The sequence below is a fragment of the Rhodnius prolixus genome, unplaced genomic scaffold (assembly GCF_049639745.1).
Source record: "Rhodnius prolixus isolate KJV_2025 unplaced genomic scaffold, Rpr scaffold_11, whole genome shotgun sequence".
Taxonomy (NCBI): domain Eukaryota; kingdom Metazoa; phylum Arthropoda; class Insecta; order Hemiptera; family Reduviidae; genus Rhodnius; species Rhodnius prolixus.
Window position 1 is genome coordinate 16,619,861 of NW_027411625.1, and position 15,795 is coordinate 16,635,655.

Genomic DNA, 15,795 nt, shown 5'->3' on the forward strand with positions numbered 1-15,795 from the left:
TAGTCACGTCTTCAACACTTAGATTATGTTTCTAAATTTAATTTTACTCGTGGTTAAACAGAAACGATATGATGATTGGAGGTTCGAATAGAATAAAAATATTTGAAGATAAGAAAGGAAGATCTTATTTAAGACTGGAACCGGCCAATGCAGTAGATGCTGGTATCTATAAGGTCGTGGCTAGAAATCGTGTAGGACAAACTGTTTCCAGAACTAGGTAAGTGTTTTCTGGTCTAGGATAGTTACAAATCACTAAACTGACTAAAACAGCTTAGTTTATATTCACATATAATTACTCCACCTTTGTACAATTAATACCGTAATTGATCATAAAACAAAATATATGTTTACGTCATCGTGGTAATGTCTTTGTGTAAAATAGTAAGAGTATGTTATGCACTTTTGTATATAATTTGAATAAAGACATCTTATTCTATATTGGAGTATTTGCCACTATATATTACCTGATTAACTTCAGCTCTTGCTTTTCTGCAGAGTTATGCCCAACGAAGTGCTGGCCCACGTACTGACCATGTAGCAATACTAAATTGCACTAACTCAATTGTCTTTTAACAGGAACGGATTACATAAACAGGGATTAAATAAACTACGTACTCTGTCGTCTTGTAATCAAGAAACTGTACTTCTTATGTTTTTTTTTTATCATTTCACGTTGTTTAATCAAATTTGTGTTTTATTTTTATTTATTTATTTATTTTTTTTGAAATATGGTATTAGTGGTATCACTTTACCAAAAAATGAAAGTAATAAATATTATAATTGGAGTAACTTCTTTTTTCGTGTACTTCTGTTCTTTTTTTTTTTTTAGCAATTATTTAAGTCTGCCAAATAACTTAAATTACTAGTCTACTTCAAATTCGTGTGTTTTTTGTTCTTCAATTTCAATGTTTGGCTGCATTATTTTTTATTCATAAACATGTATGGGTAGGGAATTGTAAGAAGTAAAAGTCTGGAAGGTGGGTTGAATGCTAGTGACGAAAAGTAAGTGGATAATAAAGAAGGTGGTTTGAGTCATGCGTAACTATATTTATGTCTTTTTATTACAGATTAGTTTTAGCTACAGTTCCAGATGCTCCGGATTCACCAACAGTTGCAGAAATATCTGACAGACAGGTGTTACTAAAATGGAAACAGCCAAAACGTGATGGAAATTCACCGATTGTTTGCTATAGTCTACAATATCAGATGGCTGGTAAGTTGTAAATCACTTATAGATTTATTTATTTATTTTTAATGATTTAAGGCGCGTCAACATCTAAGGTTATTGGCGCCCGGAGCTTTTTTCAGTGCACTGCCGGCCTCCGGACAGTGTTCTCTCGTTACAGAAACACTGTCCATCGCCGGACAGTGAGCTGTAAGAAGCTCCTAGGAAGAGAAAATCTAAGGGCCAGCAGCTGGATTCGAACCCGGGACTTCCACGTGGGAGTCCAGAACGCTAACAGCATAGCTAATCCCTCCCCTTATAGATTTATTTATTATTTTATGAAACTATAATTTTTACATTTTTAAAACTATTTATTTAATTTCAGAAAGTTCCGAATGGAAAGAAGTAAATAACAAAATAACGCATGAGTTTTATTTAGTAAAGAATTTAAGGCCTGCCACCGGCTATTTGTTTAGATTAGCCTCCTGGAATGCTATAGGATGGAGTGAGCCAGGCATTGCAACAGAAATTATGAGGACTTTAGAAGAAGGTAGTGCATTTTATTTTATTAGTTTTTCTTGACATAATATACTCAAAAGTACAAAGCGAACATTCATGTAATTAAATATATTATAGCGTAGTTTCCAGAGCATGTAAGTGCTTCGGACATATAAATACAGTTTCAAAATTGATTTTTGGAGGATTCTTATGGAGCACTTTTTCCCGATAAAGTTGTTATTTCATTGTCAAGTGGATCCTTATTCAATATTATGAATAATTAACATATAGTGTCTTTCTTTAACTTTAGTAGCTTAACTGGACTCTCGTTAAATAAAGAGAGAGATCTGTATAAGATCTTGTATGCAGATGATATGGTCCTTCTTGTCCCCACTTGGATGAGTTTTCAAAAAAAATTAATTGCTCCAAACGAGTACTGTGAGGAGAATTTATTGACGGTAAATATCAGCAAGACTTTTGCAATGGTCTTTTCGAAGGGTGGAAATTTATCAAAGCAATTATGTTATGGAGAGAATTATATAAATTTTTCTAATAATTTCACTTACTTGGGGTGTCCCATTTTCTCTATCTGTAAGGTTTACCAATTTGTCACAAGGACAAATCCTTCCTAACACTCACTACCTCTTTCTGGAACTCCTTACCTTCATCTGTCCGCCATGCTCCTTCCCTTTCCATCTTTAAATCCCTTCTGTTCAATTATTTCCTTTCTACCTACTTCCTCCGAAATTATAATTGAATTCATTTATTTCCTTAATTTTAATTTTTGTAAATACTTATTTTATTTATTAAAACTGTCCGGTAGGACAGTTGTATAAGGGTTGACCATCAAAAACTGCACGAAAAAGCGTAACGTTGAAAAACACCCAACTTTGACAATTTTTTTCTCTTTTTCTATAAAAGATAAAATTCCCAAATTTTCTTTAAATCTTACTCCAAACCCTCCTTTATTACTGTAATTTTTTTGCAACCACCCAGATCTAATAGGTTTCGAGAAAAAAGTTGCCGAAAATGAGCAAAAACGGCTTTTTCAAAAAATGTTCTTGTTCTTGTTCTTCTTCTTGTTGCTGTTGTTCTTCTTCTTCTTGTTGTTACCTTTTTTGTAAACAACGTAGCGCCTAAACACGTGAACCGATTTTCATGAATGAGGTGTCATTCGATTCAATATTTTATGTAGATGTGCCTTTTGGGGGTCCCGACGCTGTACATGGAATGGGAGAGGAGTTAGCCCCCTTTATGTAAGGCCCCCTCCAAAATTATTATTAGAGGAGGTGCCTGCTGCTGTTGTGGTGAGTGTTTGCGCTGGTCTAGGCCTAAAGATTAGCTCTGACGACTTGGACCACGTTGAGCGGCTTGGTCCGAGGCGGGACGGCGCCCCTGGAGCTGTTGTGGCCCGGTTCGTTAGGCAGTCTCTGCGGGACGAGGTGGTACGCCAGAGGAGAATAAAGAGGGATTTCTCCACTCGTCATCTTGGCTACCCTGATAGTGACTCTCGTGTTTACGTCGGAGATGCGATGACCGCTACTAACAGGCATTTGTATTGGCTGGCTCGACAGAAGAGATCTGTTAAATACGTCTGGTTTAGTGGTGGTCGGGTGAAGTGCCGTCGGGGTGATGGCCTTCCGGTCGTCGTCATCAATAGTTCAGAGGACTTGGATGTTTTTCCCTAACCCATTTTTTCTGTTCACTTTTTCTCTCAATTTCATTTAAAGACCTTATTTTCATTTATTTCGTTCTATAAAGTGGTTTTTTTGTTTGGTTTTATGCACCTATTTTCACATTATTTATGTAAATCTTTTCTTTTTAATTTTTTATATAGCAAAGATGTTTTAATCATTTTGTTCTTTATCATTTTCAATTTTTCAATTTTCAAACAAGTAGATTTAATCTCATTTACAGACCTAATTTTCTTTTATTCCTTTGATAAAGTAGTTTTTATTTGGTTTTTTGTTCTTATTCTTATATTATATGTGCAATTTTTTTCTTTGAACCTTTCTATTTACAATGGTGTCATTATTATGTTCTTTTTATCATTTTCAATTTTTCATTTTTCAAACAAGTGGAAGATACACTTCTTTTTTGTACAGCAGCAGTTTTCCCTCTTGATTTATATCCTTCCTGCTCCCTAAATGACTAATGCCCTGACCTCCTGCCACGTTAACGCTCAATCCCTCCTTGCACATTATGATGAATTCCTACAGTATTTCCTTGATAATTTCTATCACATTATAGCAGTTTCCGAAACCTGGCTTAAACCCTACATTCCTTCCTCGCAAGTTTCCATTCCTAATTTCACCTTCTTGCGTTGTGACAGAGAAGACCGTACCGGTGGAGGTGTGGGTCTCTTTGTTCATGATAGCCTGAAGGCTAGACTCCTTGCTCATTCCCCTTCCTCCGAATCCCACCAACCTGAATATATGTTTGTCGAAATATCTTCTCCTCTTTCTTCTTCTCCCCTCCTTTTTGTTGTTGTTTACCGTCCCCCCCGAGTTCCTTTTGACCTATCCTTTGAATCTCTCCTCTTTGAGCTTGTCCCTGCTTACTCTCATATAATCCTTGCTGGCGATTTCAATTCCAATCTGCTTGTCGAGTCCACTGAAATGTTATACCTTACAAATCTTTTCTATTCCTTGAATCTTTATGTAGTTCCTTACTCTCCTACTCATCACACATATTCTTCCGATACCTGGCTTGACCTTTTCATTATAGACTCCCAAGATAAACTTCTGTCCTCGTCGCAGCTCCCTGTATCTTTCCTATCCGCTCACGATCTCATTCAAATAACTTATAATTTACATACCCCACCTTTTGTTCCTAGGACCTTTTCCTTTCGCCATCTTGATTCCCTCTGTTTTGAACCATTAAAAACTGACCTTGAAACCCTTCCTTTCGAAACTTTATTTTATACCGACTCTATTGATACCAAGGTTGAAATCCTAACACATCACCTCCTTAACATCTTAGACTCCCATGCTCCCATTAAAACCTGTCATGTTCGACGTCCTCCTGCACCCTGGCTTACACCGGAGCTCAAGGACATGATGAGGAGAAGAGAGGCAGCCAGGAGGAGGTTTAGACGCACGCGTTCTCCTCATGACTACTCTCTGTATAAGCTCCTGCGTAACCTTACTCTGGCCTCTGTCCGCCGAGCCAAATCCCTTCATATTCACTTATCTCTCTCCAATGCTCCTGATTCCAAATCGAAATGGGCTATCCTTCGTAAGCTTTCCCTCTGTAAATCTAATCGCTCCTGCCCCATTTCAATATCTCCTGATGACCTGAACGTCCACTTCACTTCCTTCTTAACCAATGCCTCTTGTAATGTTCCTGCTCTCATTTTACCCTCCTTTGATCCTAACAATTTCTTTTTCCATCATATTACTCCTGAAGATCTCCTAACCTCAGTTCTGAAATCCCGTACAAATGACTATGGCCCTGACAACATTCCTGTTAAATTAACTAAAGCCTGCCTCCCAGCGATATTGCCAGTCCTTTACCATATTTATAATTTCTCCCTTCAGAATTCTATTTTCCCATCCTGCTGGAAAACAGCCCTAGTCCGTCCTCTAAATAAAATCTCAAATCCCACCTCTCCTATTGATTTTCGTCCCATCTCTATTTTATCAAATTTCTCCAAACCCTTTGAACGTTTAGTGCAATCCCAGCTTTCTAATTACCTCGAACAAAACAATCTCCTTAATCCACTCCAATCTGGCTTTCGTCCTTCTTATTCCACTCATTCTGCACTCTTGAAAATTACCCATGACTTGCAGACGGCTATTGACGACCAAAAACTTACCATCCTTATACTCCTAGACTTCTCCAAAGCCTTTGATACCGTTGACCATCATATCCTGCTATCTAAACTACAATCCCTCTCTTTTTCCAATAGCACCCTCCGTTGGTTCCAATCCTTCCTGTCTAATCGTTCCCAATTCGTTGTCACTCCCGATAGTAATCCTTCTTCACTTCTTCCTTTGTCACGCGGTGTACCTCAAGGTTCTTCCCTATCTCCCACCCTCTTCTCAATTTACATCAATGACCTTCCTCTTTCCATCTCTCATTCCCAGTATCACCTCTATGCTGATGATTTTCAGATTTACATATCCTTTTCCCCGTCGGATTTGTTTGAAGCTGTATTTAAACTTCAAGAAGACCTTAATAACATCTCAGCATGGGCCACGAACAATAAGCTTACCCTGAATGTAGAAAAGACCAAAGCTATAGTTATTGGCTCCAACCCACTCCTTAAATCATTGGCTCCTTTTCCTAATCTTTTCCTTTACAATACCCCAATAAAATATTGTTCCTCTGTGAAAAACCTTGGTATCCTTTCGATCAAAACCTATCCTGGAAAAACCATGTTTCCCAAATCTCTCGTCATTCCATCCATATCCTTAAGCAGTTTAATAGTTCCCGTCACCTTTTTCCAATTAAGACCCGGCAACTCCTAGTTTCCTCTCTTATATTCCCCCATTTCGACTATGGTTGTTTAGTGTATGGCGGTCTATCTGGTGATATTGAAGCTAAGCTTAAGCGCCTCATGAACTGCTTCATAAGATTTATTTTCAGCATTTCCAGAGACTCTCGCATTTCGCACTGCTACGATGAGTTGAAGTGGCTTTTTCCTGTCTATCGCCGCCAATATTTTTTGGCTTCTTCCTTTTTTCAAGTCATCCAGTCTCAAAGGCCTTCCTATATTTTTCAACTCCTTAAGTTTAAATCCTCCATCCATTCCCGCAACACTAGATCTCGCTCATCTGATCTTTATATTCCCTCTCACCGTACCTCATCCTTTGACAAGTCCTTCCTCATACGTGCTACCTCTCTATGGAACTCCTTGCCTTCATCTCTCCGCCATGCTCCTACCCTATCCATCTTTAAATCCCGTCTATTCAGTTATCTCCTTTCTATTCAGCTTCCTCCGAAATTCTAATTGTGTTAATTTATTTCCTTAATTTCTGCTGTTTTATTATTTTATTTTTACTTTCATTTTCACTTATTATATTTTCACTTTTGTAAATATTTATTTATTTATTTAATTTCTGTATAATCACAGGCCAAACTATTAAGGCCTCTATTTGTACCTGTATTTATTCTTAGGGGACAATTGTCCCAGAATAATAAATTTCTTTTCTATTTCTATTCTATTTCTACTAATTACTCTGTAAATCTTGGCCCGATTTTGATAGGATTTGGTAGGAAGATAGAGTTAGGGCTCCCTTACGTAACATTATAGCGGCGATCAGCTCTTACACTTGTTAAGGGAAAGTATAGCAATCGTTTCAAATTATCGACACGTGAACCGATTTTCATGAATGAAGTGTCATTCGAATCGAAATTTTGTACAGATTTGCACTTCAAAAGTCTCGATGCTGTGCCTCATAAGGAGGGGAGTTCGCCCCACCCAAATAAGGCCCTTTCTAAAACTATTATTACCAATATTTCTACTATAACGCTTAGTCCGATTTTGATAAAATTCAGCTCGAATAAGTGGTTAAAGCTCCTCTACGTTGCTGATTCTCTTGCTCCTACTAAGAGGAAGTACTGCAATCGTTTAAATTATCAATGAGTGAACCGATTTAAATCAATGAATTGTTCGATTAAAAAATCTTTGCCTCTTTGCCTTTTAGGGAGAAGTACTGCAATCCTAGTTTATTTTTCTTACTCCTCTTAAAAGGAAGTACTGAAATCGCAGTTTAATTTTGCTATTTACGTACAAATACCTTCCTATGTTATTCAAAACGCTTTCTCAAAAAAATTGTTATTGAGGATGGTTTGGGAGCCGCAACTACAATCATTTTTTAAAAAGATCTCTCCAGTGGTAGTTAACACCTTATCAGGTTATAATGATAGAATAGCTTATTCCAAATTTTAAAAAAATCTGTAAAGCAGATATGTAACTTTGTAAAATAGACAAAAAGGAAAATCTATCCAAAAGGTACAAAAATCTCCTTAACAAAAACTTACAGTTTAGAATGTTAAGTATAAGGGTTGATTAAACGCCAAAAGGTACACAAATCAGCGAGTACCCAACATTTCATTAATATTTAAGTAATTCTACTGCATTAATTTTCATTAATAAGTTATTTTTTAGAATTTATTAGATATCACAGACCCTTATGCTGGCCACTTCATTTATATGATTTTTTTGTTATAATTATGATAAATCACATATACGTACATGCATGTTAAAGTAAAGATAAAGTTAGAGTAGGCTACTGTCTTGAATTCGTCTTACCGAAATATTCGTGAGCACAAATAACACACAGTTAATAACAAGTAGATTATTAAACAATAATTATTCATTTCTCTATTGTAATTTAATTTAGTCCCCCTAATTTTACTTATAGTAAAATACTGGAATAATTAGCTGTCCTAAATATATGCATATCTTATTTACTTTATATTACATATATACAACATTGTGGGAAGAACACCTAGATGGAGAATGTAATTGAAGAAAACTATATTATTTGCGATAAAGCCAGATAATTATTACCTATTATTATAAACGTTTGACTACTTCATACAATAACAATTACTTTAATCGAAGAATGAACTTAAACCGACGATTTTTATTTAAGAAATAAAAATAAATAAATAAAATAAACAAAATCATTGATGTAAGTTGGTGTAAGCATTTTTTAAAAAAGGTTTTGAATTTTTTAGCTTCATATTTTTATTTTATTTTTTATAACGTTTTTCTTTTTAACCTGTAATTAATAGTTTGATTATTATAAATAACTAGATATTACAGTCAATCTACAGTGCTACTTGAACATATATTTTGTAGACGAAAATGGCCAGCATAAGGGTCTGTGATATCTAATAAATTCTAAAAAATAACTTATTAATGAAAATTAATGCAGTAGAATTACTTAAATATTAATGAAATGTTGGGTACTCGCTGATTTGTGTACCTTTTGGCGTTTAATCAACCCTTATACTTAACATTTTAAACTGTAAGTTTTTGTTAAGGAGATAAATATCTATAGTCCTTAAGTTCAGAGGATAATAGTGGCAGGCTTTCTTTTGGAACAGCCACCGGCTCTTCACTACAAGTGACGGCCCAAATATGCTCAATGACCGCATGAGAGGCTCTCTCTCCTTACATCAGCGCCAACTTAAGTATCAGACATGCCAGTTTAGTGACCCACCTCAAAAAAAATTTGATTCTGCTACTCGTCGAATATCGCCACAGTAAATAAAATGAGGGATGGAGAGTCTTAGTTACCCCCGCCGAGGTCATGTAAATGTTTCAACACTTAATTTCGGTGCTTCGGTTTCAGGTTGTAATCCAATACAGTTGTCCAACGCTATGAAACATCTGCAATCCATAAGTGAGTCCTTGGACAGCATAGAAGAACTAATCCAGGAGCATAAGGAGGAGCTAGACTACGGCGTGGAGAAGGCTCCCGTTCAATGGCAGAAACAGCAACCCACCGACAAATATAATTTCATATCTGAGATCTCCAGGTATTGCAACTAATACTATTTTCCATTTTACCGAAGTCTTAGATTTGTCCAGTTAGAGTTTTCACCACCTTTAAATAAAATTTAAATGTAATGCAGCCCACGTAAGAAAATTCGGTGTTCATAAACTTGCCCCAAGCGTGCTATGATACGCCTTTGTATAGCTCAAGGGCCAAGTTTATTCAACACCTAATTGAAGAAGGAATCACATTCTTGCAAAACCTTGAGTAGCATAGGACGTGGAACGTTTTTGTTCCTCGGTCAAGCAAAAAAAGCAAATTTCATTAATGACCAAATTCATTAAGCTCTTATGCTTTTTGTAAGCCTAATCTTGCATTGTTTTGGGTCAACAGAAGCACAGTTATTCTGAGGATGACTCCCTTTACCCACCTCTCAACAAAATAGAGAGGATTGAGATTGAAGGTATCTCACTCCCAAATATGGCTCAAGTACCTGCTCACTCTGTTAGCCTGCTCCTAGAAGCTGTTGTCCGATGGTATCATAACCAGATACAAATCGGATTTAGCTCCCTTCTAATGTACCTTTTAACATTTTTTCTTACATAAAGTTACTCGCGAACTAAGTTTGTTTTGCTATGATTCCAAGTTTGCAGAAAATTAGTCACTTACACCAGTGAGAATTGTTGTAATAAAGTCATTTCAGTGTGTACACCAGATATTTTTATTTTTAAAAGTTACAAAATTATTTGATAAACATTTGTTGTGCTATTTGCAGGGGTAGATTTTCAGTTGCTGTTAAAGCAATCGACAAAACTTGCGACAAGGATGTAGTAGCCAAAATATTAGATGCTAGTCCTAATACAAAGTACAAGGTGGATCAAGAATTTGAAGCTCTCTGCTCATTACGTCATGAAAGGATAGCTGCGTTAATTGAGGCTTTCTTGTAATTATGTTCATTATCATAGTATAGTCAAAAATAGTTTACAGACTTATTAAACTAGTTTCCATATCATTGCTGCACCTCCAAAGCTCATTGTGTTCCACAACATACCTGTTTTTAATGTACAAATAAAGTAAACGTACATTTGAACCTTACTCTCTGAAAGAAAGAAAATAATTCCAAGCCGAGGATATATATGTATATATAAAAAGATATTAAACGCTTATTTAAAGTAATCATTTCGGTATACGAAAGAAACAAAAAAAAACAACAAAAAAAGTGAAAAAAAGAAGAAGTTTAACCATGATTTAGTTCAAAATTTCTATAATTATTATTTCTACTAAATATTAGAGGGGAGGAATTAGTGAGAAAAGCAAATTTCGAATTAAAGATTGTAGAATTAATATGTTTAAACTTAGTAGAAGGCAGTGGAACGAAATTTTACTTTAAGATGTTACAATGGCCAGACAGACAGTCGAGATGCCTATCTCTAGTTTTACTATAAACGGTAACCATCTCGTTCTACATTGCAATCCAACAGTCAGTTACTGACTCCTAAATGGTACAGCTTAGGCCATCTAGTGGATTTTTAGATTAGAATATCTAAAGCAGGGAATTAGCTATGCGGTTAGAGTATTGGATTCCCACTCGGAGGTCCCGGGTTTGAATCCAGCTGCTGACCCTTAGATTTTCTCTTCCTAGGAGTTTCTTACAGCTCACTGTCCGGTGATGGACAGTGTTGTCTGTAACGAGAGAACACTGTCCGGAGGCCGGCAGTGCACTGAAAAAAGCTCCGGGCGCCAATAACCTTAGATGTTGACGCGCCTTAAAGCATTTAAAAAATATATATATATTAAAACTGTCCGGTAGGACAGTTGTATAAGGGTTGATCGTCAAAAACTGCACGAAAAAGCGTAACGTTGAAAAACACCCAACTTTGACAATTTTTTTCTCTTTTTCTATAAAAGATAAAATTCCCAAATTTTCTTTAAAATATAGGGCAAACCCTCCTTTATAGCTGTAATTTTTTTGCAACCACCCAGATCTAATAGGTTTCGAGAAAAAAGTTGCTGAAAATGAGCAAAAACGGCTTTTTCAAAAAATGTTCTTGTTCTTGTTCTTGTTGTTGTTGTTGTTGTTGTTCTTCTTCTTCTTGTTACCTTTTTTGTAAACAACGTAGCGCCTAAACGCGTGAACCGATTTTCATGAATGAGGTGTCATTCGATTCGGAATTTTATGTAGATGTGCCTTTTGAGGGTCTCGATCCTGTACATCGAATGGGAGAGGAGTTAGCCCCCTTTATGTAAGGCCCCCTCCAAAATTATTATTACTAATTACTCTGTAAATCTTAGCCCGATTTTGATAAAATTTGGTAGGATGATAGGGTTAGGGCTCCCCTACGTAACATTAAAGCGGCAATCAGCTCTTACACTTGTTAAGGGGAAGTATAGGAATCGTTTCAAATTATCGACACGTGAACCGATTTTCATGAATGAAATGTCATTCGAATCGAAATTTTGTACAGATTTGCACTATAAAGGTCTCGACGCCGTGCCTCATAAGGAGGGGAGTTTGCCCCACCCAAATAAGGCCCTTTCTAAAACTATTATTACCAATATTTCTATAACGCTTAGTCCGATTTTGATAAAATTCAGCTCGAATAAGTGGTTAAAGCTCCTCTACATTGCTGATGCTCTTGCACCTACTAAGAGGAAGTACTGCAATCGTTTAAATTATCAATGAGTGAACCGATTTAAATCAATGAATTGTCGTTCGATTAAAAAATCTTTGCCTCTTTGCCTAGAAGTACTGCAATCGCAGTTTATTTTTCTTACTCCTCTTAAAAGGAAGTAATGAAATCGCAGTTTAATTTTGCTATTTACGCACAAATACCTTCCTATTTTATTCAAAACGCTTTTTCAAAAAAAGTTGTTACTGAGGATGGTTTGGGGGACCTTAACGATAATCATTCTTTAAAAAGATCTCTCTAGTGGTAGTTACGGTTCCGACTTACCATCTTATCAGGTTATAATGATAGAATTGCTTATTCCAAATTTAAAAAATTCTGTAAAGCAGATATGTAACTTTGTAAAATAGACAAAAAGGAAAATCTATCCAAAAGGTACAAAAATCTCTTTAACAAAAACTTACAGTTTAAAATGTTAAGTATAAGGGTTGATTAAACGCCAAAAGGTACACAAATCAGCAAGCACCCAACATTTCATTAATTCTTCATTAATATTTAAGTAATTTTACTGCATTAATTTTCATTAATATTTTTTAGAATTTATTAGATGTCACAGACCCTTATGCTGGCCACTTCATTTATATTTTTTTGTTATAATTATGATAAATCACACATATGTACATGCATGTTAAAGTAGAAAAAGACAAAGTTAGAGTAGGCTACTGTCTTGAATTCGTCTTACCGAAATATTCGTGAGCACAAATAACACACAGTTAATAACAAGTAGATTATTCAACAACAATTATTGATTTCTCAATTGTAATTTAATTTAGTCCCCCTAATTTTACTTATAGTAAAATACTGGAATAATTAGCTGTCCTAAAAATATACATATCTTATTTACTTTATATTACATATTACATTTTTTTTTATAAAAAAAAGTTTTGAATTTTTTAGCCTCATAATTTTTTTTTATTTTTTATAACGTTTTTCTTTTTAACCTGTATTTAATAGTTTGATTATTATAAATAACTAGATATTACAGTCAATCTACAGTGCTACTTGAACAAATATTTTGTAGACGAAAATGGCCAGCATAAGGGTCTGTGACATCTAATAAATTCTAAAAAATATTAATGAAAATTAATGCAGTAAAATTACTTAAATATTAATGAAGAATTAATGAAATGTTGGGTGCTTGCTGATTTGTGTACCTTTTGGCGTTTAATCAACCCTTATACTTAACATTTTAAACTGTAAGTTTTTGTTAAAGAGATATATATATATATCTAAAGCATATATATATATTATATAGTATATACAGTTTGTGGAAACCTGGAGTTTACCGAAAATGTAATTAACTTATTTCACTACTTTTAGGAAATGAAAAAAGTTCATCCATTATGTACACAATCTTTAATTAGTAAAAATTTGTGTTTAACTTTTCCCATAATAGGAGAATATTTAACTATTGCATTGTCTCTTGCCAAAATGGCTAACCCGGTCAGTTCATCTTCTTACAGTCTTAGGGATTCGCCGGATTAAGACCGTTACTAGACCTGCATGCATAGTAGGGAAGAATAGAGGTTGGAGCGAACATTGACTGCTTTTGAAAAAATGATTCGTGTTTGTATTTTAGTGGATGAATTGGCAGTATAGGTGCTACAAAAGTTAGTTCGCTTTACAGAGGGCTCTGGTGCCTCAACCGCACCCATCCTGTCCTACACTTCAACAATCTTTAATTAAACATTTTATGCAAGGAGTAATATTCCCCATATATCTGGTGGTACTTTGACTGCTGCGCTTTAGCAGCAAATTCTCTTAACTTCTAATTCCTTCAAGTTTTGCATTGTGAGTCAGTTGACTTCTCCACCTTTCTGTAGAGACAAATCTACTGTATATGTCGCAGCAAACTGATTTATTGAAATCAGCCATTCCTTAAATTATAATGCTTATTTTTAATTATTTATTTAGTTACTATTTTTGGTTGCTTGTGCTGCTTTAGTTACTGAGTTCAACTATTTATTGAGTGCGTAATTGAAAAGTTTGACACAATATTAGGACTTTCTTCCGATTCTTGGTATAGCAAGATGTAATAAGTACGCATGAATTGAAATCTCAGTAGTAAAAGAAATGTTAATTGACTACTCTTAAAAAATCATTTGACATACGCTTCCAAATAAAAAGAAATGGTTTATGGTGAGAAATGATTTATTAGTGAGGAGATTAATTATGAATTAATCAACCGAGAATGATTTGCAACGGAAGTAAAAAGTCGCAGCCCGCTCCATTGGGTATAGTATCATTTGATTTGACGAGAAAAAAAACAATGGCAGGTAGTTTGCTTAGTATCATATTTTTGATACGAATGCAGCAACGTGACTGTATCCACTGAAAATACAATAATCAGCTACGGATTACGTTAGATCATTTGTCCCAAGCTGCAGATGATAAATTCTTTGAGAGTAAAGCCGTATGGGGTGAGGCCAAAAAATAATTCTGTTAGGGTGCAGCAAATTTCTAGAGGCCAGTTTTAGTCTCGGCACAGCATGAATGTTAAAAGAAACATGACAATTAACTTCTGCCCATTAAGTATAAAAATGTCTTATCCTCTTTTGCAGACCCTATGACGCTGGTTTCTGTGTATTTATTTTAGAGAAGTTACAAGGAGCCGACATCATAACGTACCTGTCCAGTCGACACGAGTATACTGAGCATATGGTGGCTACAATAATTTCGCAGGTAAGCTCCAGCGATTTTGTTCAAATACTCTTGCAAATAAACGTTATAAAGTTTTTATGATGATGGGATTCCCAAGAGCATGGGATCTGAGTCTAATAAAGATGGCTCCAATCCCTTCCCCCAAAAAAGTCTAAGGTCTATACTGTCTATACTGTCTATCTATCTATCTATACTGTCGAAAGATATCACTGCGATCAGAATTTTCTAAACATTCCATTGAGAGTGTCTCCGAACACTAGTATTAGCGAAATGAGCATACTAACTTAGGTTGAAAGAGAGGTGCTACCAATACTCTCAATTGTGACAGAGAAGAACTATCACTCTTTATCTATTCCCTTCCATAAACCTGTTAGCGCGGGGACATCTCCAGAGCTTCTCTAATTCCTTCACTCTCCAGTTTTGAATATTTCTAGACGCAGCATTTTATCGAAACGGGAACAGCGGGCGCTCAGTAATTTAGGGCATCCCACTTTCATTGCCTTCTATCTCGGTTTGTAACCAAAAGAGCTTCATGTTACTCTCAACTTTCTTGAATTATCCCTTCAATTTAGAGCTCCAACACTTCTTGCTCATAGCCTTGATCGCAACTTGACTTATAAGAAAATATTCTCTCACTAACCTTTCTTCTAACAAGCAACAGCATTGAATGAGTCCAAGATCTTAGCCAGGAAATCCGCGATCCAATTGCGAACCCTAATTGCTTTTGATCGTACCTTTCAAAGTTTTAGATTGTTTCATGCAAATAGGTACTGGATGGTCTACAATATTTACATTGGCGAGGTTTGTGCCACCTTGATCTACAACCAGACAATATAGTTATGGCATCTTTAAAAAGTCTACAAGTAAAATTAGTTGACTTAGGCTGTGCACAAAGAGTTACAAAATTAGGAAATGTTGTGAAATACCATGGACATGTTGAATTTACTGGTAAGAAGACTTTATTTTATTTATTTTTATTAAATCTAATCCTAATCTTCTTAGATTTAGGGTTCAGTCAAGAACTCCAATTCCTTTATCTATCTTGTCAGGTGAATTGTACAAAATAGAACTTTCTAAATTGATGTAAAATATAATCAAAGTAATTATAATAACAATTTATTGTTTGTATCAAAACATTTTAAATTAAGGCAAATTAAAATAAAGTCAGTGATAATTTATTGTTACAAATAATTTGTTTTACAAGAGATCTGGTTTTGACTGACAATAAATACATACATGAAAGATAATCGTTCCTTACAAATTTTCTAATTGTATTACAAGAGAAGATGGAACAAGTTAAAATTTAGAAGTTCTATTGGCAACATTCTTG

At 35.2% G+C, this 15,795-nt stretch overlaps 1 protein-coding gene across 9 annotated transcripts in view; it reads left to right on the top strand.

Annotated features, from left to right (window-relative positions):
• Positions 1-15,795, top strand: part of Obsc (Obscurin) — a 226,868-nt gene that overhangs the window by 206,725 nt on the left and 4,348 nt on the right. For all 9 annotated transcript variants that reach the window (XM_074138259.1, XM_074138258.1, XM_074138266.1 and 6 more), the window contains 7 exons: positions 62-217; positions 1,068-1,213; positions 1,551-1,715; positions 8,974-9,160; positions 9,893-10,060; positions 14,366-14,486; positions 15,233-15,413. In XM_074138259.1, the coding sequence (XP_073994360.1) occupies positions 62-217; positions 1,068-1,213; positions 1,551-1,715; positions 8,974-9,160; positions 9,893-10,060; positions 14,366-14,486; positions 15,233-15,413 (1,124 nt within the window). The remainder of the gene's footprint in view (positions 1-61; positions 218-1,067; positions 1,214-1,550; positions 1,716-8,973; positions 9,161-9,892; positions 10,061-14,365; positions 14,487-15,232; positions 15,414-15,795) is intronic.